General features: G+C 38.1%; 2 protein-coding genes across 2 annotated transcripts in view; one reads left to right on the plus strand and one right to left on the minus strand.

The window, feature by feature from the left end:
* The window catches only part of ccdc102a (coiled-coil domain containing 102A), a 159,959-nt gene that overhangs the window by 90,689 nt on the left and 43,310 nt on the right, over positions 1–25,960 (minus strand). The window lies entirely within an intron of this gene.
* Positions 1,322–25,435, plus strand: LOC306986186 (adhesion G-protein coupled receptor G5-like). Its single transcript, XM_079589132.1, has 14 exons — positions 1,322–1,556; positions 15,903–15,988; positions 16,207–16,653; positions 16,790–16,838; positions 17,497–17,611; positions 17,708–17,824; positions 17,904–18,020; positions 22,343–22,385; positions 22,492–22,595; positions 22,859–22,977; positions 23,123–23,382; positions 23,523–23,622; positions 23,707–23,981; positions 24,204–25,435. Exons 2-14 carry the CDS (start codon positions 15,922–15,924, stop codon positions 24,326–24,328), a joined length of 1,938 nt encoding a protein of 645 aa, XP_079445258.1. The 5' UTR covers positions 1,322–1,556; positions 15,903–15,921; the 3' UTR covers positions 24,329–25,435.

The raw sequence follows: 25,960 nt of genomic DNA on the forward strand, positions 1-25,960 counted from the left end.
GCTGTAGAATTGCTTTTCAGCTACACTGCTTCATTGCACAGAGGCAGAGCCATGGTGTGAAAATACTGTGAATACATTAGACAGGGTTTCCTAATGCCGTCGTAAAGCAGTTGCCTGCATTGTTATGTTGGTGCTGTTGTGACCTTAAAGTCCAATAAAACTGACAACTTTGCAAACGAGATCCATAGTAAGATTATTAACAGAAAGACAGCTGTGTGAAAAAGCTGCAGTTTTTTTTCATCCTGCAAACATGTTCAGACATAAATGCTTCCGTAGCAATTTGAAACCTCACTGAAAGGAGTTAATGTCCTGTTGGGGAACAAGTTACACATTGTCTATAGCTTAACCATGAATATTAAATAGCAAAAGGGAAATTCTTAGTTCTTTTCAGGATGTGGAGACCAATTTAGAGCTTTCAATTCTGTGTAAAAACAAATTAAACACAGGTAGACTATGATTTAGATTTTGTTTTTGTTTTTTGTATGTAACATTTCCTGGGTTACGTTTGATAAAAATGTCTGTCTAAGAGCTATGACTTAGATCAAACAGATGACCTACAAATGTTTCTGAACACAACAATAAGAGACTTATTAAAACCAATCAAACATGACCTATAGGTGTAAATGTCTGACTCTATATTTATGGTCTTTCAACATCAGTCTCCTGAAACAGAAAAGCCTTTGTCAGACCTTGGCCTTCATAAATGCTGTCGAAATAGCAGCTGAGACGCACAGGAAGCCAGGTGCTCTAACTGATCAACAGACAACACACACACACACACACACACACACACAGAGAGAGAGAGAGAGAGAGAGAGAGAGAGAGAGAGAGAGAGAGAGAGAGAGAGAGAGAGAGAGAGAGAGAGAGATCCCTCTCCTACTTGTCCACCTAGCGATGGAACCTTATCAACATGGCTTTATTGTAGGGTTTTAAAGAGACATAGACTAAAAGAGATTGCCCTTGAAAAGACCATGTTGATAACAGTAAGAAAATAATTGTTTTGATTTAGTTTGTCTGTATTTTTTATTTCTAATGCAAAAAATAAAGCCTGATTATGCTAAACTATATAGCCGGCTATGTTCACCCCCCTTTCTAGACCTGCTGTAGCCTAACTTTTGTGTAATTTCTATTTCAAATGTAGCACATAACAGGGAACCAGGTTACAATAGTTTAATTTGACTACTTTTTTTTACTATAAAGCTTTTTAATGCTGTCATCTATTCGCTTTGATGCAGTGTATGAGACTGAGAGCTCATAGACCCTACGCTTTTCGCATGACATGACTAGCCTTGCATGATAATGTGACACGAGCTCCTTCAGTAGTATATTCACACGCTCTGGGAGACTGACTGAGTCACTGTGCGCGCGGTGTCTGAGTGTGAAAGTCCCTTGCGTTTATCGCTCTGGTTTTAGTGTTTTGACATGTAGCTATAACCTGTCTCAGCGGGAACCTTACTTCAAAATAACCAGCGACCTTTTACGCGATTTCGTCGAAAACAAACCGTTTTGTGTAGACGAGAGGCTGTTAGCAAGTGTTCTACGTTTGTGTATGAAAGGTAAGACAATATCTCTAAATGTTTGCCAATGTGATGCACGATATAATTCTCCGATCACACTTAGTGAGAAAGTTGTTAGAGTGTGAATTGTATGTTTTCATACATTTTGATCAGAATCCATTGCTTTTGCTTTTTTACTTGTTTAATGGGGGGTAAAGTAGCCTACGGTCGCCGCCGTTATTAAACGGATTAGAAAAATATTAACCGAAATATAGAGCTATCTATTTTAATTTGTCAAACACCATCAAACCCCTTTACACGATTAAACGCTATATGTGGGGTATGTTGTCACAGTAAGAACAATAATAACTTCTGATGATAAAAATGTGACAATTTGCCCCGGTCTGATATCTAAGAACAATATATTTTTCAGTTCAAATCTATCTTCATTATAGCTGACCATTGCCATAAGTGCTGCTACAGTGTTGTTGTATTGTGTTCACTTGTTTAGAGCTATAGCTAAATATTTCGCTATTGAAATTTTTTGTTTGAAGGGTTAAATTCACAGACATGATGTGCTTAAAAGACTATATGAATGCACTGCTAGAGAAAACACATTTGTGTTATCAAAACCTGAGATATAGCCCCTGTGACAACTAGCCCCGGTCTCCCGTAATTCTTTTGTATTCAAATAAAATGGGCTGGGTTTTTGTATTTTCCCTCATGTTAATGTGTTTGCAAGTAGAGACACTAGACACTACCAGAAGAAACTCTCAAAATGTCCAAATTCTGTTAAATAAATACCAAATAAACCATGTTAATAAGAGCTTAAAGTAACACATTAACACATCTTAACATGCAATTACTTTTAACAGGGTTAGATTTGACCTGAGCTAAACTCAACCTTAAGATTAACTTTCTCTCTATTTCCATTTTCGTTTCAACATTTCACGCTCACTGCAGAAATATATGAGACAAAGATCTCCTTGGGGAAATTGGAGCGCAGGTGGAGGAGCAGCACCCGCATATTTACTCCGAGGCTATGAACAAATCAAAGACACACTGAGACTGTGTGCTTTAGTGAAACCCTCAACAATCCTGTAACCCCCCCAGTCAGTCCGCCTCAATAGAAAGGAATGCTTCCTTTATCTGCCTTCTATAACTGACTGAGAAGATTGAGCCTGTGACTACAACTGTCTGCTTTTATTATTTCTGCAAATTCGAGTTGAATTTAGTTACGAACTGTTCTTTAAGAATGGCTGGTATGCTTATTAAATTGCAACCAAAGATGTTTTCATTTTAGCTTCTCTTTATGTCTTGTAGTGTATGTTGGTTTTCCTGTCTGAACCATGGTGGTTTGATCTGTGCATGATCTAAACGTCAGTTAGTTTTTCGCTCTAATGCAAATTAGCTTCAGAGCATTCGCCACTAAATGATCGAAAGTCCTTTGCCCTCAGTCTCTGCTACTTGTCAGTTCAGCTCAGAATGAAGTGAGCTGAAAGACCTCTCTCTTTTTTGTCTGACACTGATGTCACAAAGGAAAAGCACAATAGCTTGACCTAGTTCATCTCAAAGTTCACATTCTTGTTCTGTGCGGGTTGTTAGCTTTGCTAGACACAACATCAGCCGTGGAAATATTGTAAACGCAAGTCTTCTGTGGTTTATCTCTCTCGAGGCTTATATGTTGGACTTCAAAACAAGTTCAATCATTTCAAGAGATTTTATCAGAGCAACGACATTCAGGTATACCTGGAAGACTTATGACTTCTGTGAACTTCACACAGAGGTTATTCAAATTTCCACAGAGTCATTATAACTACCGTAAAAGAGGAAGTGTCATATGATTGTGCGTGGTTTTGGGAAATAACATAGTAAGGTTGAGAGAATGTTATGAATATTTACAAAAATTCCTTTTATTGCACATTTGAGGCTATGTTTACACGGAAACGTCCTGAAGAGAAAACGCAAAAGTGGCGTTAACACTTTTTATTCTGCGTTTAGACGAGCGTTATCGGGGGGAAATCTGCGTGCATATGGTGACGCAAAAGTGTGTGAAATTCGATGTCGTATGCACTCCAGGCGGCTAGGTGGCAATGTGAAGCACTGCCACACAATAACACCAAGTCCGCGCGCCTGCGTACAACCTTTCTTCTACTTCTCTCCCTATAGACTTTTACGTTTTTACTAGAGCCGGGACTTTAACGCGTTAATTAAGATTAATTAATTACACAAAAAATAACGCGTTACATTTTTTTTACGCATTTTGATCGCACTTATTTTTGCACCGCGGAACGTTTCTCACTGGATGAGTTTAGGCGGACCGATTATACTGGAGCACCAATAGCGTTCATAACCGTCTATGTTCATAACTTGATAACTTCAGACAACAACAAACCACAGTGAACATGAACAAAGAAGCTGACGAGACCGCTTTGGTTGGCCCCGTGGAAGGGACATTTTGTTATAAAAAACGAACGGATGGAAGCGTCGATAAGAGCATGGTTGTGTGCAAGCTGTGCAACAAGGAATTCGGAACGGCTATTGCTACACTTAATGGCAAAAATAGCACTGGTCTGCTGGACTTGGTTGAACAAAAATAAACAATATTTTGTTGCTTAAGCTTATGTATTCAGTCATTATTCAATAGTATACTAAAAATCCATGTGAAAAAAATTACTTCTCACTGTTCTCAGGTCAAAGATTTATATGCGATTAAAATGCGATTAATTTCGATTCATTAAAGGGCACCTATTATGGAATTTTGAAATGTACCTTTCATGTAGTGTGTAACATAGATCTAAGTGAACAAAAACATCCTGCAAAGTTTGAAATATGAAAGTGCACCGTATATAAAGTTATTGTCTTTCAAAAGTAAGAGTCGACTTGGAGTCATTTTTATGAATCGTTAGAAGACCGAAGCTTTTTCTCTGACTAGATGACGTCAACTTGTCAAGTTATTTGAATACGATACGCCCACTTATTGCGCTCCAAGGTCAGGGAAAACTTGAAAATATAATGGCGACGAGACGCTGTGTTCTGAAGTGCGACTCAAAAGACAACTTTTTTCATCTGCCCAAGGAGGAGCATTTGAAGACTAAGTGGCTACAATTCATATATACAACTATACCACAGAAGTATAGTCCGAGCCTTGTGCTTTGTTCGCGCCATTTTGAAGACGATTGCTTTATCAACTTAAATGCAATCAAACTTGGATTCGCGAGCCGGCTGATATTGAAGGAAGGTTCAGTTCCAAGTGTATTTGCATCAGCTTCCTCCTCCGTATCACAACCTGTAAGTGTTATTAATAATTTTTGTTTTTATATTTTATGTAGCATGCTTAATAATTATTTTGTTTGTTGTGTAAGCACCGTTTAGCTTCTAGGTCTTCAATGACAATTGTATTGAGATGTGAAGTGTTTGTCGTTGTTTTCGGAGTTGTCTTAAAGAATAGAGTAATACCTCGTAGTAACGTAACTGCATTTTTTTTGTGTAAAATGTTATGTTTATGCATCGGGCTAACGCAAACCAAGACTGATTGTGCTTTTACAATATGAACTCTGGGCTATGCTCGCTAACATAACATTAAATTATTTATCTTATTTTTCATTTTTTACTACAAACTATAAAGCAGTGGACTATAATCATTATTATAACACAATTTAATTGATAAAAGCATCATTGTACTCCGTGTTAAACAATAAGTATTATCTCTGTAAACACTGCTGGGTCATCTGACCAATCGCAGATTAGCGTCGCGCAGAGGAGGGGTTTGGAAAAACGAGTCGTTGAACGAATCATTTGGGAGTCGGTGAGCAAATCAGGTAAAAATAAATGCATATTATACGAAAACAAAAGTGTTTTTTGACATTGGATGCACGTAAACCTGTTGTTGGGGACTCCCAAACCAACATTAGGAACATTTTAAATGTCATAATAGGTGCCCTTTAATTACAAAGCCTCTAATTAATTAGAGTAATTTTTTTAATCGAGTCCCGGCCCTAGTTTTTACCCTTTAGACGGGAACGCGACTGTGGAGCGTTTTAAAGATTTCCACTCTGGAGGGTGGTTTCACTTTTGTGCGTTTTTAAGCCCCAAAAATGCTGTCGCCGTGTAAACGAAAGGCACATCTGATAAAATATTTTTTAGTTTTCACCCGCGAACGTTCTCGTGTAAACGGGGCCTAAAACTGGCAACATGCTCCCTGTATAAATGGACTTTACCAGCTTCCTTTCAGTGGTGCTTGGAGAGAAAAGGGACATTCTTTGACTGCTGTGAGGTCCACATAGCAATGAACAATGGCAGAGGCAGAGTGGGCCAGAGAAGGCGGAGGCATAGACGCACCCTTCTCAAACATAGCACAGAGGAACTGGGTACTCTCAGTCAGTGTCAATAGGCTGTTCTGTAATAGCCACATTGGGCTGTAATTTTTATACAATACATTGCAGACATGTTTGGACAAAGACACGCACCATAGCATACAATTACAATAATTTTTACAGTGTATATGCTCACCGGCCACTTTATCAGGTACCTTGCTAGTACCGGGTTAGACCCCATTTGCCTCTTTTCTTCGTTGCAACATTTGCTGGAAACATTCCTCTGAGATTTTGGTCCATATTGACATAGCATCACACAGTTGCTACAGATTTGCCCAAAGGTGCTCTATTGGATTGAGATCTGGTGACTCTGGAGGCCATTTGAGTTTAGTGAACACATTTTTTCCAATCTTCTTTTGTCCAATTTTGGTGAGCCCGTGCAAATTGTAACCTCAGTTTTATTGTGTTCACTTGTTTAGAGCTATAGCAAAATATTTAGATTTTTCTTCAAGGTTCAACTTGTGCGTTCAGAGATGCTCTTCTGCAGACCTTGGTTGTAAGAGTGGTTATTTGAGTTACTGTTACCTTTCTATCAGCAGGAACCATTCTCCTCTGACCTCTGCTGCTCACTGGATATTTTCTCTTTTACTGACGATTCTCTGTAAACCGTATGGTTGTGGATGAAAATTCCCGAAGATCGGCAGTTTCTGAATTACTCGGAGACCAACAACCTTGCCACTTTCAACGTCACTGAAATAACATTTCTTCCCCATTCTGGTGCTCAGTTTGAAATTCAGCAGATTGTCTTGACCAAGCCTGCAGCTGACTGGCAATGACTTTGCAGGCAGCGTTTGCACACAAAGGTTCAGGTCTTCTGAAGCAACATAACTTTTTAATGATGTACAACAAAATATAGAGAGCTTTGGTGATAACTAAGAGAATATTCAATTACTACAGTACTTATTTCTCGCTAGAAATTAGGGCTGCATGATTTGGTGGAAAAAAATGTATTTGCAATTTTTCTGGTTAAAATTGCGTTTGCAATTTAAAATGTGATTATTATATGCACCAAAATTATCGATTTTTGGACGAAAGAGAAAAGAGGCCTGTAAGGTGCTGTATGTAACTTTTTTCACTCTACTAAAGCATAAAAATACCATAATATGTTTGCATATATTGAGGAAACATGATAAGTTCACATACTCATTTCTCTGAAAAACACTATACAGCCAGTTATTTTACTTTGAAATGTGCGTTTCCAGGCTGGAATGTTTGTTTTTGATTTGGTCTGTGTGATACTGCACGTTGCCAATTTGCCAATTTTCATTGTCATTTGCGCTCGTTCATGTTGAGTGTGTCCAAACTGGCAACCCGTGTGAGTGCTGTCCAGTCAAGTCAAGTCATCTTCATTTATATAGCGCTTTTAACAATGTAGATTGTTTCAAAGCTGCTTTACAGAGATAAACGTATAATTTAAGGTAACAGATTGTTTTGGCTTTATAGCGGTTCTTGAATAAAGTTATTTTCCAGCTAAAGTGATTAATTCACTTCTGTCGAATAAAAAATATTTAACATAAGAGATTTATATAAAAAAAAAAGAATAAGTAATTTTTGGTTTCGATTTTCGGCCAAGTGCATCCAGAATGTTTTGGTTTCGGCCAGAATTTTTATTTTGGTGCATCCTATATCACCCAGCTTGTTGTGCTTGTTTTGTTCTTATATATTAATATGACAAATAATTATTAATTATAATAAATAATTATTGCTAAATAAACATAAATCAAAAAAATATATAAAAAAAATATATATTAATATTGTAATAATTGTTTTATTAAAAATAAAACATTGAGTATTTGAGAAAAAAATGTATAAGAAATTAATAATAATAATATCATATTTTTATTTTACAGAAATGTATTATAGGAAAATTACAGGGATAAGGGATAATTGCACATGTTGCGATTTTTGTTGCGATCGTACAAGCTCTCAGCTCAGGCATTTTTTTTCTCTCTGGAGAACTAGCTTGGAAATCCTTGATGCTCGTATGGTCATGAAGAATTACGTGCGGAGCCGAACATAATTATTATGAGCCTCCTGACCTCCCAATAATTTTCAAACATGTTTCAAAATTCAAGGAATTGGACGATTTTTCTAGCGTGCGCATACACTGACACACACACAAAAATACACTCTCTTGTTTTTGTTGAAAGGTATTGCTGTGTTGTTCTCTGCTTTTCACCAAATCATTTGCACACTTGTCTTTTTTTTTTCTATCCGAAGCTATAGCAGCAACATTGAAGGCTCCAGTCTCCATGTTTAGCGTGAAAGCAAAGCACATGTGATTGCCACTGGCTCGTCGTGCAGGACAGTCGTGCCGTGTACTACCAGCTGCTTTGACGCAATTATCAGGTTAACTGACTCGTAACGTAGCCTATGTAATGGCTCACAACTGTCCGAACTCACGATTTCAGCAAGGTTTCAAACTCACACTGTACAAGTAGATTGCATGCGATGTAAAGCAAAAGCTCACAATCTATGTGTGTCACAGTTCTGCAAGATAGAGAGGACTCAGACACAGAATGAGCAGTGATGTTTTATTGACAAGACTGTAGACAGGGCACAACAAGGAGATTGAGACAATTAAACAATTCAAACAGTAGGACAGAGCAGACGACACAATGACAGGCAAGGAGGATGACCACTGACACCAATCCCGGGGTAGTTGCGCATAGCCAGGCCTTTAGACAGATGGCAGAAGGTCTGGACTCTATCGCAGCTTTTCTTGGCCGAGGACGTTTGACTGACATGTAACTTAACCAATCACAGTTTGTTTTGTTCCGCGTCATGTTTAGGGGCGTGAAAATATAATGTTGATGTCTTTACAATAACAGACCAGCGTGCATCTAATAAATTATTCATCGAATAATGAATAATTGCAAGTTTACTGCAACAATGGAGCCGCGAACGCTGAAAATCCAGCGTTTAGTGTTTGGCGTTCTTTTTTCACGAGGGGTTTGGGCGTCACAACATTTGTTTCCAGGCAGACTGTCAAAGAACGCTACGCACATGTCTCCCGGACATCCTGTAGAATTCAACCAATCAGATCACAACTTCGAAACTCCCGAAGTGTTTCTAGAAAAATGTGCCATATGCGTCAGACTTTCATTCAACGGTCCTTGGGCGTGACGTCTGAGGCTGAGACTAGTCCTGGAGCGACAACGGGATTGAGGACTGCAGAGGCAGAGGCACCAGGTGGGATGATGAAGACAAGCAGGAACACAAGGAACCAGAGGCTTGATGATCTCATTGATGTAGCACCAGTCTTGCTGCCTGGCAGAGGCTCACTGAACCAGAGGCTTGACACTTGAGAATCAGACTGTTCCCACAGTCTAGTGAGGGTCAGTTGCCAGGAAATCTCAGGATGCAGGGACAAGACAATGAACAAGATAAGACACAACACAACAATATAACGGAACAAGACAAGAAAGAAGATAATAAATGAAACAAGAGGCCAAATAAAACCAGATGTAAATTACTATGGCTAGATGAATAATAAAAAGAAAACTAGAAATAACTGGAACTTGCAAACAAATAAAATACAAAGGAAAGAAACTAGAGGAAAAAACTAAAAATAGCAACAAGGATACACTAGAACTAATCAAATGGTCAACTAGAACAAGAGCAACAATAAATTGCAGACACAGGAAAGCAAACAGGAGCATATCGTAGGACACAAAGTGAACCAGAAAAGACATGAAGAAAAGGAGCACAATATTAAGGGAGCAGAGCACACGAGGAACAGGTGCACACAATCAAGCAAATGAGGACTAGACAAGGGCCGTTTCTCAATATGCGTTCTTGTCTGTACTTGTGGACTTGTGAAACGTCATCAGTCGCTGCCCAAGTACTGTTCCAATTCAAAGTTCACATCTAGCCAAGTCCAGTTCAAATCCCCGGATGTGTTCTTAATCTGCTCCTTTTACCGAGCTTTCGGAGTTGTGAGATCCAGGCGGTCACCGGCCGTTCGACGCTCATTAACCCCGACTGGAACAGCTTTTCCTCAGCTAGTGCTTCTATATACTGGATATTATTGTAAACTGGATATTATTGATCATTAAAACTGACATTTAACAAAAAGAGTCAGGGTTGTGTAATTTTATTTTATATATTTTAAAACATATAGAATATTTTTTATATTTATTTCATTATACATTCTCTTCACTGTATGTAGCCTACATGTAGGCCTATAATAAAATAAAACGACACAACCCCGTCTCTGTTTATTAAATGTCAGTTTTAATGATTAATAATGTTTCATACTTTTAAAATGAAAACAAAAAGAAGCAGGGTTGTGTTTTATATTTCAGGTTGTTATATGCAGTGAAGATAATCAATGTACACGTTGCCTGAACCACATTTGTGTGGCCATTTAATGTGTTTAAGATTTTTTTAAATGAAAAGAGGCAGAGTGGTGTTTTATACCATATTTAGTTTTATTGTTGCCTAAAATATACATAAAAAGATAACCGGAGTAGCCGGAGCGTGCTGAGTGACGCGATCAAGAACGCCGCTGTTCCACTTGCGTCCTCTCGTCCTCGGGAGTTCGTTCTCCTTGTCGAATTTGGCAAGTCCGAAACTACCAAGGACACAAGTCAAAAGTTTGCGTAGGCCTACTTGCTATTGAGAAACAGCCAAGGACTAAACGGGGGCGTGGTAACGGGGTAACAAGTAGGCGGGATAGAGGAGCACATGGCCAACACAAACAATAGGCTTGTTCGACTTGAACCGGTGATGCACAGACTGATCGATTTATGACATCAAGTACAGCTAGAGCTATTAGAGAGAAGATGGCTCCTCATGCTTTTAAATCTCTCTCGCGGTACTTTGATTTCATAAACCGATCAGTCTGTGCAGTGCCGGTTCAAGTCGAACAAGCCTAAAGACAGAGCCATGTGCTCAGGCACAAGGCAAACAAGGAAACATTAAAACAGTGACAAAACAGACAAGACTGTCAGGGCAGGACTATATGGTCCGATTTTTGAGCTGCGACTTGACTGCTCATAGCCTACCTGTGAAATGTGCGCAATAAACCCCCTCTCCAGGTTGCACCGATAGATGACAGTATATCCAGAGATATCAAAAGCATCAGCAATCGATATCAAGAGTATTTATCATTTCCAATTTATGTATTCAATTATTATTATTATTATTAGGGTAGGCCTTATTTTATTATTAAATTGATATTACAAATCATTTGCACCTTTCTTTTGCAATAATTGCAGAGCACATCACTAGAATAATGAAAGATTAGGCTAGATAGATCAGCTTACTCTTCATTGGAACTGATTTAAAAACATTTAGGTCGATTATAAATAGGCTTATAATTAAAATGATTAACAGTAGCCTATAATACATCCGGACATTGCAATAATCTCTCATCAAAGAAAATTAAGTGCAGCTTTAATTCCAAAACAACTTGTTTAACACAAAATACTTCTCTTCTCATTTTTTTTAGAACTACATAAATGGGTCACAAGAGAAATATTAAGAAATATGTTGAAGTAGGATTTATCTCTCGTTGTCTTCACTTGCCGAAACTTTCTGTCTATAATTGAGTGGGGTTTGAGACTTAAGTCTCGCGCAAAGTTTGCACATTGCTTGTATAATATCCACTGACTCACCTTCATGGTTTAAAACAGAAAAATGTCCAATATTGCGATGTGACATTTTTCTTTATTGACAAATGATAGATGGTTCATATTTCCTGTGAAACAGGCTATATTAAATAAATGAGTAAATAAAGTGAAAGGGAAACGTGAAACAAGTGAATTGTCAAGTAAATGAATTTTGCATTTTGCAACACGAACTGGAGGTAAGCAACAGTTTGCTAAATTGCAGCTGTTTGATAGCTACAGAACTCAAAGATCTATCTTATTTTGTTTTCAGTCTTGCTGCATTAAAGATGAAATGGTTTAACTTCTGTTTTCGCTCAGGCGCAGTGTGGGAAAAACACTGGGTTTAGGGCAATCGGTTCGTAGCTCTGCTTCAAGTGTATGATATCCTCATGAGGGGCTACCAAAATTTCTGACATGCCAGAAATTCATCCGCCCATCCGATTGCTGGTCGGGAGAGTTTATCACCTCTTGTTTCCCCCTGTACACTGCAAACAATGCACGACAATGCTGAAAATCAGCCTCAAAAAAGAGTTGCATGAGTCATAATTCGACTCAAAAACGGATGAAAATTACACAGTGTATGCCCAGCCTTAAGCCAAATCACTCTTTTCAGTTTAATTTTCGATTAATCGTGCAGCCCTGCAAACTACAGCAAAATTTGAAAAAGTTGGTCAAAAACATACATATACACACAAACTGACCACCAACCGCAACTTTCTGATTCATCTTTATTTTTTAGTCAAGTCAAGTCAAGTCATCTTTATTTATATAGCGCTTTTTACAATACAGTTTGTATCAAAGCAGCTTCACAGTGATAACATGAAAATAATACAAAAAATAATTTCATCATCGTCCACCTTTAAGGCAGATCTATAATATTGTTGAATATTAAATGTCCCCAACTAAGCAAGCCAGAAGGTAAGGCAACAGCGGCAAGGAACCAAAACTCCATCAGGTGACAGAATGGAGAAAAAAAAACCTTGGGAGAACCCAGGCTCAGTCGGGGGCCAGTTCTCCTCTGGCCAATGAGTGAACAGTGTATGAAGTTCAGAATGAATCAGAGTATTTGTCCAGTTCCGGTTGGTTGAAGTCGGAGTGGAGAGGAGGAGAGACTGGTTGACACTTCAGGTCAGCGGCGTCGTCGTCGTGTCCTGGCGCTGGTCCTTCATCAGATCTGGATACGGCCTGGTTCCGGTGGACAGCAGTAAACCTCGGGATAGACAGAGAGACTAATATTAGCGTAGACGCCATCCTTCTTATGATGTACCAAGTACATCAGGATTACGGGAAGTGTTCCCGGTCCCGGCTGTTCTAAACTATGCAGCCTAATTATATAAGTCTATAATGTGTTATGTGTATGCTAGGCCGAAGAGATGTGTTTTTAGTCTAGATTTGAACTGACAGAGTGTGTCTGCTTCCCGGACAATGGTAGGAAGACTGTTCCAAAGTTTTGGTGCTAAATAGGAAAAGGATCTACCGCCAGCAGTCGATTTTGATATTCTAGGTATTATTAATTAATACCTAGTTTAGCTTAACTGTCGCAGATTGGAACGCACAGGATTGTGGGATATCATAGGCCCATACCCTATAGAGCTTATGTAGCCCCATCCCTTTTCAACGCTGTGCTCATTGTCTTTTGTCTTCCGGTCTGTACCTTCACGGCGATCTTGCATTTATGAATGAACGGCTCGTTTTAAAATCTTCCCGGTCTACTGACATTTGTTAAGACATCTGCTTTAAACATTATAATCCTCATGATAACTTTCGTTAACTTTACATTAAGTAAAAACTTGACCAGCTAGTTACTCCTGGACAGCGATGCCATAGAAATATACAGAGCGACCTCAAAACGGAAGTTCAAAGACAATATTCTAAAGATGGTTGCGCGCTTGTTTCTCTGGTGCATAAGTCTAGAGCTGCGTCCGAAATCTAATACGGTCAAGAAGTACGTTCTATTTAAATGTAGTACCTACTCACATAGTACGCGATTTTGGACGCAGCTTATATGTTGCTTTCAAAAATCGATCAGTTGAAGGAATCTCAGTTGACAGGATGTGACAAGATCATTGGATTCGGACGTCTAAATTTTTTGAGATGCTGTCATGTCATTGGCTGATTAGATATTTGCATTAAAGAGCAGTTGAGCAGGTGTGCGTAAATATACTGTAACAATTATTGCAATTTAATGCTAAGGTAAATACCTATTAATTGGTTAATGGTAAGGTCTCTTTTAGCTTGTGGAAAAGCAACTAATCTATGTAGAGAATGTATCTGTTTTATTTATTTATTATTTGAATTGCAATAAATAAAGTGTGCTTGATTGATGTGTGTCCAAGTAGTTTGCATGGCAAGATGTTGTTGGGGCCTGATAGTATCCGGTGGCCAGTGTGGGTGGAAAAACTCAAGTCAACTGGCTAACCACAACATAGGCAAGATGATGACAACTGCCTGTTGTGTAGGTTGTTTTTGTTGTGGCAAGTTTTTTATTCCTTTTCAAAAAGTTTGTCAAAACAGATCACAGTATCCAAAATGTGCACAATTATGCATTAATATAGACCGCTTTTTAGACACCCAAACAATATTTGTTGCTACAGTGTCAGAATTGTCTCACACACATTACACTGCATACGCAATGATCAGTTAAACGGACCTGTTCCAGAATTTTGTCAACTCTAAAGTGCACTGACTCAGTATACTATGTGCACATTTGCTGTTTAGATCTTTTTATCATTGATGTATCATTGTTCTCTTGACACAGATGGCAGTCATTTTATGTTATTATCTCTCATCTCCTTTATCTCTCCTACAGTATATGTGTCTCTGATTCTCTTTGTTTATGCATGCATGCATTTCATAGTAGTTTAGTAGTAGTTCTAGAACACACTATCTCATAATAGTAGCAGCAGCAGTTGAAAAGCACATGATGTAGTTTCGTCGTCAGACCAAATCGAGTATCTGCAGATGTTGTGTTTTGCATAATGCCTGCCACAACAGGTTGACGCATGTTTGCGCTCGAAGTCGGTAAACGCAGGAAAGCCACAGTGTTGTCTGATCTTAACAGTGTGCTATATTCTACGTGCTAGACAGTTTCATTTTAACCAGTTTGGCTCGTATTTGTGAAAGAAAGGTCAACATGCAGAAAAGCAACACTGTAGATCTGCGCTATACAAGTGTGAACTAAATAAAGTTGTTGATCCTATGATTGTTATCTACAAGAAGGTTAGACTTATCTCTGTGAAAACGTCCTACTGCTCTGTTAACCCTGCATGTGGTCTTATTCTTAGGCACATCATCTGGGTTTAAAGTCACCATGAAATCAAAATGGCCAATTCTTATTTTTTATGGAATATTGCTGTATTTATTATAAATGATTTATTCGTGCACATCATTATTGTTATGATAAAAGTCATGTGCCCTCTTAATCTTTAATCAAAGTAACTTCCCCTCACTCTTCTCTTCTCTGATGACGTGTTTCTCTGCGTGAGGGCGGGACAAACTGTCACTCACATGAGATCACAGCTATAGCTAACACAACGATCCAATCAATTCCTGATAGGCAAAATCAAGTCCTGTCCTACATTTTTTATTGTTCGAGAATTCGTTTCACTTTCATCCGTTTCAATCTTAAATTATATTCTGGCATCGGTTTGATGCAGTGACTTAATATCCTATTTTACATGAGAGGATGTGAGCAACTTGAATGCTTTACCACTTTTTTGAACTGCGATATCACAGTTTTCTGATGTTTGGATAGTCTCTCTACGAAGTGAGAAAAAAAACCATCAGCTTCTAAAACTGTCAAATTTGGAGAAAGTGACTTGTAGATCTGTCGTGTGCCTCAGTGATCCATGCTGACTCATTCACTGTCATTTGCATGTGTTTTAGCACATTGGGACTGGCAGTGTATTATGATTCATTTATTGTAGATCTGAGACATGCTCTTTGTCTTGACCATGAGGGTTCATGTATTACTTCACAAAATGACAAAATGAAACAAAGATTGTGACATAAAGATTGCATCATATCTGTATGACCACAATAGTCACTTTGTTGCAAAAGAAAGTCTGTTCTCATGGATAAGAGATGGCAGTTGCAGCCAAATATGCATCAGAATGTATTTTTACCCTTGGATGTATGTGTTCTTATTGATAAGAGTCCAGGAATAGATGTGTTACTAGATGGCTGCCTTTTTATCTCACAAATAGTGGAAGAGGAATTATTATTTTATTTTTTTTCCATATAGATAATGCAGACATGTATCTTTTTCTATAAACTAGGAGGTAAGGGGAAGGAACAGCCAAGATATTGATAACAGTATTTCCTTTTCATATGGGATGCCCTTGCATGGCTCTACTGAGGCACGTATTTGTGCATATTTTCATTTCTCTCTAACTGAGTTCTCTGTTGCTTTTCAGGCATCATCTATGAGCTACAATGAAGCAGAACCCAAAGACTGTAAGAATGTGGATGATCATCTGTCTTTTGTTCAGTTCGGGTCTAGGTAAGTAGGCGACCAGCAAGGAAGTGAAATTAAGTTTATTTTTATGTATAATGATGCATAATAAGAATTGCTGTTAGTATCTTGTTAAATAAATAAAAAAATTTGCACTTGATTAGTGCAAAAATGTCAAATTTTGGATAGTTTGTTAGAATTAAAATAAAAAAAATTACAGATGAAAAGTATATATATATAAATATCAATTTTATTTACTTCTCCAGCAACATTAGAGAATGACAGAGACTTTAAGATGTGTGGAATATGGCGCCATGGCAACGCATCCCGCAATCTGAAGTATGATTTGAAAACAGGCTGTGAGAAAATTGAGATTTCAGCAAATGAGAGCACACTCTCTATTCGGGGCAGTATCACAGCGAAGTGCACACGATCCTCATCCATTCACCTAGATTCAAACGCTCTTCAAAATCAAAGTCATTTCTGTGTGCTCTGGGAACCGCTGCTGGACCTGCTGATAGTGGAGGTGAATGGAAACAATCACATTCTGTGTGAACCAAAAGGCCTTCAAGGATCCTGCTGCACTGACCTCTCACTGGGAGACCAGGAAAATGCCAGTCTGTATGGTATTGTGAAAGGCAGCACCCATGGTGATATCATCAGGAGCGATGTAATGGAAACATATACATTTAAAGGGGGTTCAATCAACTGCAGTAAGAACCTTTAAGCTGTAATATGTTCATTATTGTCAAAGTTTCAGATATAAAAAGTTACACTGACTGAGTTTAGCATTTCTAAGCATGTAATTAGTTTGGTTTCAGTATATTTCATCTGTTTTCCCACTTACAGAAGAGAGGTTCTGTAAAGAGGCAAGTCAGAAGTCCAGAGGAGCAAACATGTAAGCCAATTATCATTTTATTTTAGTTTGGTAGTTTCACTATTACTTTAGAGTGTTATGAACTGATGTGGTCAATCATGCAGACTGCAAGAGGTTATGTTGTGCATGCTTGTATTAAATATGAGTGAAGAACAGTGGTTGAGCCCCAAACAGGAAGCTAAACACATGCTTACAATGGCTTTCTAACTAATTATTTTGTGGCATGAACTGCCAAGTGCATCATTGGATTTTTAGTACATTTATCACCTTCAACATTTAATTTTTTTCATATATTGTGCATGTTCATTTAATATGCTGAGCCATCATATTAAAATCTTTAAACGAGTATAGCCCTATGCATAGTGCAGAAATGGGTGGTTCCATTTTGTGTGGTTACATTAGGTAGGCCTAAGTATTTACCGTGGTTTGTATTGCAACCATACACATGGTGGTGGGATTGTGGCATTGATGCAATTTGGGTTCATATGAATATGACTTTCTAGAGAGTGCAGACAGAATCTATGCCTTATATAATACTAGCTCTTGTATCTTTAATAATCATGCTGAATCACATGAATATGTAATAATAACTTATAACACCTAGTACAGTAAGTAACATTTGTGTATCTGTTGTAGTGTGATCATGTCTAAATACATGTGTTTGTGCGTGTGTTTTCAGGATAGAGGAAGTAGTGATGAAATCCAATACAACAGGTCATGTGGATCTACCTTGTGCTCAGAGCACAGTTATTGAGATGGAAGAGGGCTTCACAGGGCTCAATTTAACTCTGCCAGTAAATGACATTCATATTTTATAAACAAAGTTCAAATAATCTTTGATTCACAGAAAAGTATTTTTCTTGCATATGAATACATGTTTTGCATTCCAGGCCTCTGTAGCTTCAAACATGATACCCTCCGTTTATCTTCCCCCTTGCCTGAAATCAAAAACAAACATCAAATCCAAAGTGGTGTGTACTTACTACAAGGAGCAGAAATTATTTCAGGTATGACATTATTTGTCAAGCAGAAATAAAGCATGTGGAGCAATGAACAGTATGATACAACAGTGTTTGTGATGTATAGGTGGGACCTTCTGATTCAACTCTTCTGGGTGACATAGTTGGACTCTCTGTAGAGAACGAGATCATCAAAAACCTCCCAGAACCTGTCAAAATCCGGTTCCATCACATTCCCTTACCTGTAAGTATGTTTGAGCATGTTTAATAGTATTTTTTAAATACTTTTTCAAGTTATACCATGTTTGTTATGGTGATAAAGTACTATTCATAAGCTTAGCAACAACTGTAGCTCACATCATTTTTGCACTGAGTAGACTAATGCCTGGTTCAGATTACAAGATTTTAGCCCGATTTTGGCACGATTCGTTTGACGTAGGGTGTCGTGGTGATTCGTAAACGACAACGGGCGTCGGGATGCAAGATTTGATCGTTTCATCTCGTATAGTGTGTGTCATAGTGGGCGACAACCTACGTCACGTCTGCGATGCTTCACGACATCACGACAAAAAGACTAGCATGTTTTAAAAAAAATTCAGTCCTTCACGAAGTGAGTGAGCGAGCGAACGAGCGAGAGAGAGAGTGTGTACGTGTGCAAATATTGATTTTATATTAGATGTCTTTTTGCAGTGGTGTTAACATGCTTTAAATTGCTAATAGGCTTTATAAAAATGTTAATGACGGCGCTAACCGGCGCTGTAAACGTCACTAATAATAGGCTATAAAACTCATTTTAACAGCACGGGTCTATTCAATCTAAATAATTAACTGAAAATAATCCAATCGCAAAAAATCACATTTCCAAATGCACTTAAAGGAACACTTCACCTCTGGAAAGATGAATGTGTATTTAAAATGGGTCATTTATGTAGAAGAAATGTGAAATTATTTTTGAATTTGGAGCCTTCTAGACTGAGAAAAGCCAGAAAATGTATTTTTGGCTTATGGGGATGAAAGACAACAACTCCCAGAATGCACTTGCTTCGCTGCCCTAGGAGGCCACGCCTACCGGTAAGAGATCACAGTAAACAACAACAAGACTATGCTACTAGTGAGTCTCCGTGAGTCTGCCCAGTATTTTGATGTCGCCCAAAATGTCCAGGATTCGGCTTTTGCGTTCTACAGTCGCCATTCCTCATGTTTACTGTGACGAGCAGGAACGAGACTGACGGCCGCGGAGAACGATGCGAGCCCGGTGGCGTGATTACTGATGAGTGGCGCCGGCGCCTGTGAGACGCACCGGTCTCGTATCTCTCACGGAGGAGCGGGAATTTTCCTAGCAATGTTAAAACGCACATCAAACGATCACTTGTTTAGCGTTCATGTAAACACTACATTCAGATTCACCAATCGGAATGAATTCAGTTAACGTTAGATTGAAACAAAAGGTGTGCATGTAAACTATGAATGCGACTGCAGAAAGCAAAAGCCGAATCCCGGACATCTCGACGGCCGGACATGTCCGGGAAAAAGAGGATGGTCACCGCTACTACTCAGCTTTCTCCACAGAATAAGAATCTGTTAGCTTAGCTTCCAAATAAAGAATGGCTGACACCATATGTACATTCTGTGAGTGAGATCCCTCTATGGGCGGGTTGAAAACATGCGGAACAGCGCCTTCTACTGGATAAATGATGAGCTAGTGTTTGTAGTCTTACCCTTATTCAAAGAAATTTGACTTCCTGCTTTTTATGACGCAAAATGACGATTTTTGCGTCATAAAAAGCAGGAAGTGGAACACTTAAATCCTTATTTCTCCCATCTCAGGGGAAAATAAGGGAATAAACCATGACCATTCGAAAATGTGACTGGGTTTCTAAAGATACAAAGTCTAATGCAAATGGGTGAAGTGTTCCTTTAAATTCCATTAGGAAAGATGAATGCGTTCTTACCGGATTCAGTATATTTTTGTGTCTTTTCCATGCGTGATGGTGAAACTTCGGTGGCATACACTGCAATCTCCTTTTTTAGGGTCACCTGTAACTGGTTTTAACCATATATATTTTTTCTCCCATTCCTTATCATACGAACAAAGACGCTTTTTCTTCTCGGAAGCTCCGGATAGATCCATTTTTCTGTAGCAGATTTTATTTTTTTCCTCAGTGTTTGTTTTCCCGCTCTGGCTAGAACCAATAATATTGGCTGCGCATGTTCAGTGTTTTCTTATTAACATTTTTTATTGTAGAATTTTAATTTATAGGACGATGAAATAAAATGATGCAGACAAAATAAAAAAGCGGGACACTGCTTATGACTAGCGGGACAAATTTCAGGACTGTCCCTCACCCTAGTGTGTGTGTGTGTGTGTGTGTATATACGTGTGAGAGTGAGTGCGTGTGTATATGTGCGAATGAATGTGTGTGTGTGAGACGGCACGCGATGACTAGTCAGAAAGCAACGTGTAGTCTGACATGTTTCTTGTCCACGATACAACAAGATTTTAGGAGTCAAAATCGTGTAATCTGACATAGTGACTATCGTAACAGACAAAAAAAAATCGTGTAATCTGAACCAGGCATAAGGGTGTGCTCACACTTGGTTAGATTAAGACAAACTCCGCTGCAATTGCTCTGACAGTGCGGTTTATTATTTGAATAAGAGTGAACGCTGTCATCCGAACCTTGGTGCGCCCCAAACAAAACGGCTTCCAAAAGAACTCTGGTTTAGTTTGAGAAATATAAAGGCAATATGGACCATAGACATCTAAACAAACCAACAAAACGTGATGTCACAAGATGCAACCCTATAAAGGACAGAATGCTCAAGCATACCTTCTCGTCATAGGACCTATGTTGCCCATTACAGTTTGGTACAGGCGTCAGAACCACTGTCTCCTTGCAGCAGATATTCATTTGTTTTTAAAACTGAGAAATTCTTGACACTGTTTTTACTCCTTTGCATATTTTATAAGCTGTTTGTGTACGCACACACGCAGTTCGCCTAGCACACAGCAAGTTCTGTTCTAAAATATACGTCATAAAAGAGGTTTTCGTTTTGTATGTTTAGGTTTGGTGTTAAAAATGACTGTGTGAATGCTAAGGAAACCAGGACTAAATGTATTATTTTCTTTAGCAAACAAAAAAAGAGAGAGAGAACCGAACTACAAGTGTGAAAACCCCCACCCTAAATGTCCTTACATTACATTTCCTTAAAGGGTAACTCTCGCCAAAATCGAACTTAGGCTCTTTTTGTTAATCTACCCGAGTCAAATATTAGTGTAAAAGCATAATTAGAATGGAAACTCCATTTTTAAGTTTGACCGTATTTTCGTTTTCGGTCAAAATGCCTTTTGAATGGGAGTGCTAGGGGCGCTACTGTGCTTGAAGTATCACCAGGGGCTCTACACATGAACTTGAGCATTGACAACATTGTTTGTGTACACAGAGTTTACTAAAAAATAAAGATTTTGAACAACTCCCTGTGTTTCCGTCCGCTGGCATTTTGTCAGTCAAAAGTAGTCGATCTCCGAATGCAACGTAATGAACTGACTCCATATGAGAAAATGTCATGAACTTGTAATTCCAATGAAAAGCATGATAACTTAGACACTTAGCTCATGGCAATATGTCATGGAAACAAGCTTTAGGCGCTTTCCATCTTTACTCTCCTCATGTTATGTTGCATTCAGAGATCGACTACTTTTGACTGACAAAATCCCAGCCACCGGAAACACTAACTGATAAAGTGAGTCGTACAAAACCTTTCTTTGCAGCTGCAATTACCTCACGCAGACACACTAAAATGACAGAAACTGTTCTGCCTTTAATGTTAAAACGGAATCAGAAAAAGATGGAGAGACTCAAGAAGAAGTGACAACATGTAGAATGCAACAGGACGTCTCTGAATGGTTAGTTGATACATTTATGTTGCTGATGTGGAGTTAACTATCTTCAATTAGCATATTCTGTCATGATAATCTATAAATCGCTCGTATAGGAACTGTTGTGAGATGCACACAGAGTGACTTTCTATTGCATGTGAAAAGATGGATGCTAAAGTTTGAGCTGACTCACAAATGTACTCTTATACAACAACTTTTCCTCTTCTCAACATGGACTGCGCGTTCCCAGGGGCTGCAACCCTATTTTAGGGTTGCTGATGTCACTAACCCGGGAGGAATGTCGTGTAGTCCCTACCAGCCATTTGTTGTAGTCCTTTTCTTTAAAAGCAAATATCTTCCTTTGCTTTAAACTTTGAGCGTTGTAACTTTGCAGATTTTGTTTATGCTCAAACAGCAACATTACACACTACCTAAAGTTAGAACAGTGAAATCATACTCAACCACCCCTTTAACAAAAATAGCCTAGGTTCAATTTTGGTGAGAGTGGCCCTTTTAACACTGAAAACCGCATGGCCATGATGGTGAGGTGAAGCCTTGTTTTGGGCATTTTAATCAAAAGGGCCTCATTATGACAGCTGAATTTTGCAATTGCTATGACGAATCTCCATGCTGTACTATATGTGCCAAGCCACTCTCTTCATATCCTCTTCTGTTTCATTCCACAGGCTAACTGTTCTGGAAGATGTGTTTCATGGGACACAAGAAAAGGTGTGCTCAAGTCTTCATGTTCATAGACACATCATCAATCCGTATTTGACATCAAGTAAATGTTAATGCAGTTACTGATTGTCCTACTGATGTCTTTTTTCTGCAGACAAGGAAGTGAATTGGAAATACGAGGGTTGTAATACGTTTAAAATCAATGAAAGAGAGACAGAATGTCAATGTTATCACCTTACATACTTCGCTATTCTTGTGGTGAGTAGCGGGTCTACCAAGAAAATTAAGGTCAATTAGGGTCAATTATTTATTAAAAATTAAGGTAAATTATTTACAATGAGTAAAATAAGCTTTTACTCATTGCTTGTAATATTTTACACTGAGAGCCAGACTTTATGAATAAAAGGTATTTCTTTCATTCTTGGGAATTTGCATAGCCAATGGGAGAGTGTGTTAACGGATTACACACAGAAATGGAATAATACATACTTTACCATGTCTATTTTTCTTCAATGCTTTAGCAAGTGAAACCGAGGGCTACAGTTCGCCACCTAGAGGCTCTGACGTTCATTACCGCTGTGTGCTGTGCCCTGTCTTTAGTTAGCTGTGTGGTTCTCTTCTATTGGCTCTGTAAACATAGGTAATTATGATTTCATTGACTTGGAATTTATTACACTTTTATTACACTATCACAAATCTTCTTTCTTTCTTTTTTTTCCACTTTTTTCAGTGAAATTAAATCTATTTTGAATCTTACCCCCATTGTTTTTGTCTCTGCATTCCAGAAAAGTGAAGAAAAACCAGACCTCACTGGTCCACCGTGGTCTGGTGGTGGCAATATTTCTTTTGTGCTTGTTCTTCATCCTTACCGGTACAATAGCCAATGTTGGAAATAAAACCGTTTGTGAGATGACAGGAGCTCTTCTGCACTATTCGCTACTCAGCACACTCTGCTGGATGGCTGTGGAAGTGTTTCACACATTCTTGTTAGTCCGCAAGGTGTTCAGCTCAACACCTCCATGGGTCTTTTACATGGGGGGATTTGGTGAGTATAAACATAGCCTACATTTATTTATTTATTTGTTTTAAAACAAGCAGAAATAGCATTTTCACCTGTTTCTTTTAAGAATATATTTATATTTATATATACGTACTGTATAACAATATATTTTTTTCCTATTATAGGTCTCCCAGCTCTGCTAGTTGGTATACTGCTCTCAATAGGGAATATTTATGGCAAAAAGAAGATAGTATCAAGTGAAAATATCACCGGTCCTTACCACATGTAAGAAGATATATTTACTATATCTTAGATGTAACCCTGCATTCAGTATACAAGAATAAAGAAATCTTTGCTTTGCTTATCCAGGTGCTGGATGTTGGATTCTGACAAAAGCCTACTGGCCCATTACATCATTAATATTGGCTTACTGGCTGTTGTGGTGAGCTCTGGTACAGTCATGCTTTTCCTTGTGGTGAAGGAGATCCGCAATCGATCCGATTGGAAGAAGATTAATGTGGCTTTTCTCAGTATCTGGGGTCTCACCTGTCTGTTTGGCACAACATGGGGCCTCAGTTTCCTCGATTTTGGCCCTCTCTCAGAGGCCACCCTCTTCCTATTCTGTATTATCAATTCCTTACAAGGTAAGCTTTTTTTCTATCACAAAATACACAAGGTCAAATAATGGCTAGGCTATTGTGTAAATATAAGTTGACTTCCTGTGGTAGCATATAAAAATAAAACAGCCCTTGAACTTGTTTCCTTTTGTTATCATTACTTAAGAAATCTTGCTTTTAACTTATTAGCTTCCATTCTGTTATGAAAATAATTACATGATAATATCCTATTCCCATGTATCCTAACAGGATTTTTTCTAATGCTGCGATGCTATGCTCTTGAGCGGATAAAAAAGAAAGATGATTCCAGTTCGGGTGGGAGCAGTTCTGAAACTTCAAAACAGAATATGCTACATACTCATGAAAATAGTTAAAATTTTGATGATGCTCAAACAGTGACTTTCTGAAATTGCCAAATTTCTCTTTTCTTTCCGTTTTTACCATGAAAGATTATCCACAAAGGGTATTTAAAGATACACTCTTATCCTGCTGGTCAGGAAGTTGAAAGTTCCTCAGATGACATTGAGTCACAGAGCGTTGGGTAATTGAGCATTAATGCTTCACCTGTCATAAGCTGTATTTCTGTATTCATATTCTTAGTACGAGTATGATAGTTTGTTTTATTTTCTCAAGCGAACCTTGCACTTTAGCCTCTTTTTCTTTTTCTTTTTTTTTACTACTGTGTAAAACTGCTGTATTCATTTTGATATAAGGAGTTCTAGCAAATCACTTTTAGTAATAAATAAAAAATAATTTAATTTTGTCGTCAAAAAGTAGTGAGTTGTGTGAGATGAGTTAGGGTGTTTGTGCAAGTTTAAACTGCCAAAAAAGTCCATTCCTCAATTGTGTATTTTCAAAATCAAGGTAAACGAGCTCGGCAAACTGTATTTTGTTTAGTTTTGTAAGACATACGTCTTGTAATGAAGCAAATGAAAGCACAAACTTTACAGTTTAGTTTGTATTGTTATATGTATTTGACTATATTGAGTATATTGAGTATATTGACTTTTTATGTGTATTTTTGCTGGAATATAATATGTAATACATAATATCAATATTTTTGGTGTTTGGTGATTTTTCTTTTACTTTAAGAAAGGGGGGGGGGGGGGGGGGGTGGAGAGAAGCTGTAGGCAGAAACGAATAAAATAGGAAAACATGTCAGTCATACAGAAGAGAGAGCCAGAGGTATTTATCAGTGGAGAAGTTAAGAAAGAATGAAGGGGCAATCAATGAGTAGCCTACATGGTATAGTGGAGGCAAGCCTCGTTTTTTGGCCAGGGCCAGGCGTGCTCCAAAATCCACCCTTGAAAAAAGAGTGAAAGGTGTTTGGTCCGAAACCATAAACAAAGAAGGCTATTACTGGTTCCAAAACCTTTAAAAAAAAAAACCAGAGCTGAGCACGAAACATCATCATTACGCTATAGTGAGTCTGTTTTTATAAAGTTATTTACATTTATTTTACATTACATTTTGAAACATTTCTATTGAAAAAAAAAAGATTTGTACAATATCCTGTTGTAAGCAATTGTACAGTACTATCCAAGCACAAATAAGATGAAAATGTGTCTCACATTACCAATTGCACTGTCCCAATTTACCTGAAAATGATCATGAGGTCTTATCATTTTTAATCTTTGTATAGCAAAAAGGGGAAAAATAAACAAAATTATTCCTTCAAAAAACATATTTGGAGATACAAAAGACCTTGAGCATTTATTTAAAGAATTTTGCCTGGTCTTCTAAATTTTTAATTGGATATATGGGACTCTTTGTGAAAAACATTTTTTTTTTTTTTATTCATATCACAGATACCGGGATTTGGATCTGGGCTTTGCTGTGGGGTTTGATGTATGTTCCAGGTCACTTTAGTTTGAAAGACAAACCATCATCCAAATCCCAATGCTCTTGTGGATTTCATAATTTTCCACCAGTAGATTTCTTTATTTATCTCCATTCATTATTCATATCATGAGTTTTCCAGTCACCTTAACAGATAAAATATTCCT

The sequence above is a fragment of the Phoxinus phoxinus genome (assembly GCF_949152265.1).
Source record: "Phoxinus phoxinus genome assembly, chromosome: 2".
NCBI lineage: Eukaryota > Metazoa > Chordata > Actinopteri > Cypriniformes > Leuciscidae > Phoxinus > Phoxinus phoxinus.

What these genes read in the sequence shown, in the direction of transcription:
- LOC306986186 (XM_079589132.1), top strand. Translation starts at nt 15,922, where the DNA reads ATGAAGCAGAACCCAAAGACTGTAAGAATGTGGATGATCATCTGTCTT. An exon ending in ATCACCGGTCCTTACCACAT is followed by an intron (nt 23,623 to 23,706) that starts GTAAGAAGATAT and finishes TTGCTTATCCAG; the next exon opens with GTGCTGGATGTTGGATTCTG. An exon ending in TATTATCAATTCCTTACAAG is followed by an intron (nt 23,982 to 24,203) that starts GTAAGCTTTTTT and finishes GTATCCTAACAG; the next exon opens with GATTTTTTCTAATGCTGCGA.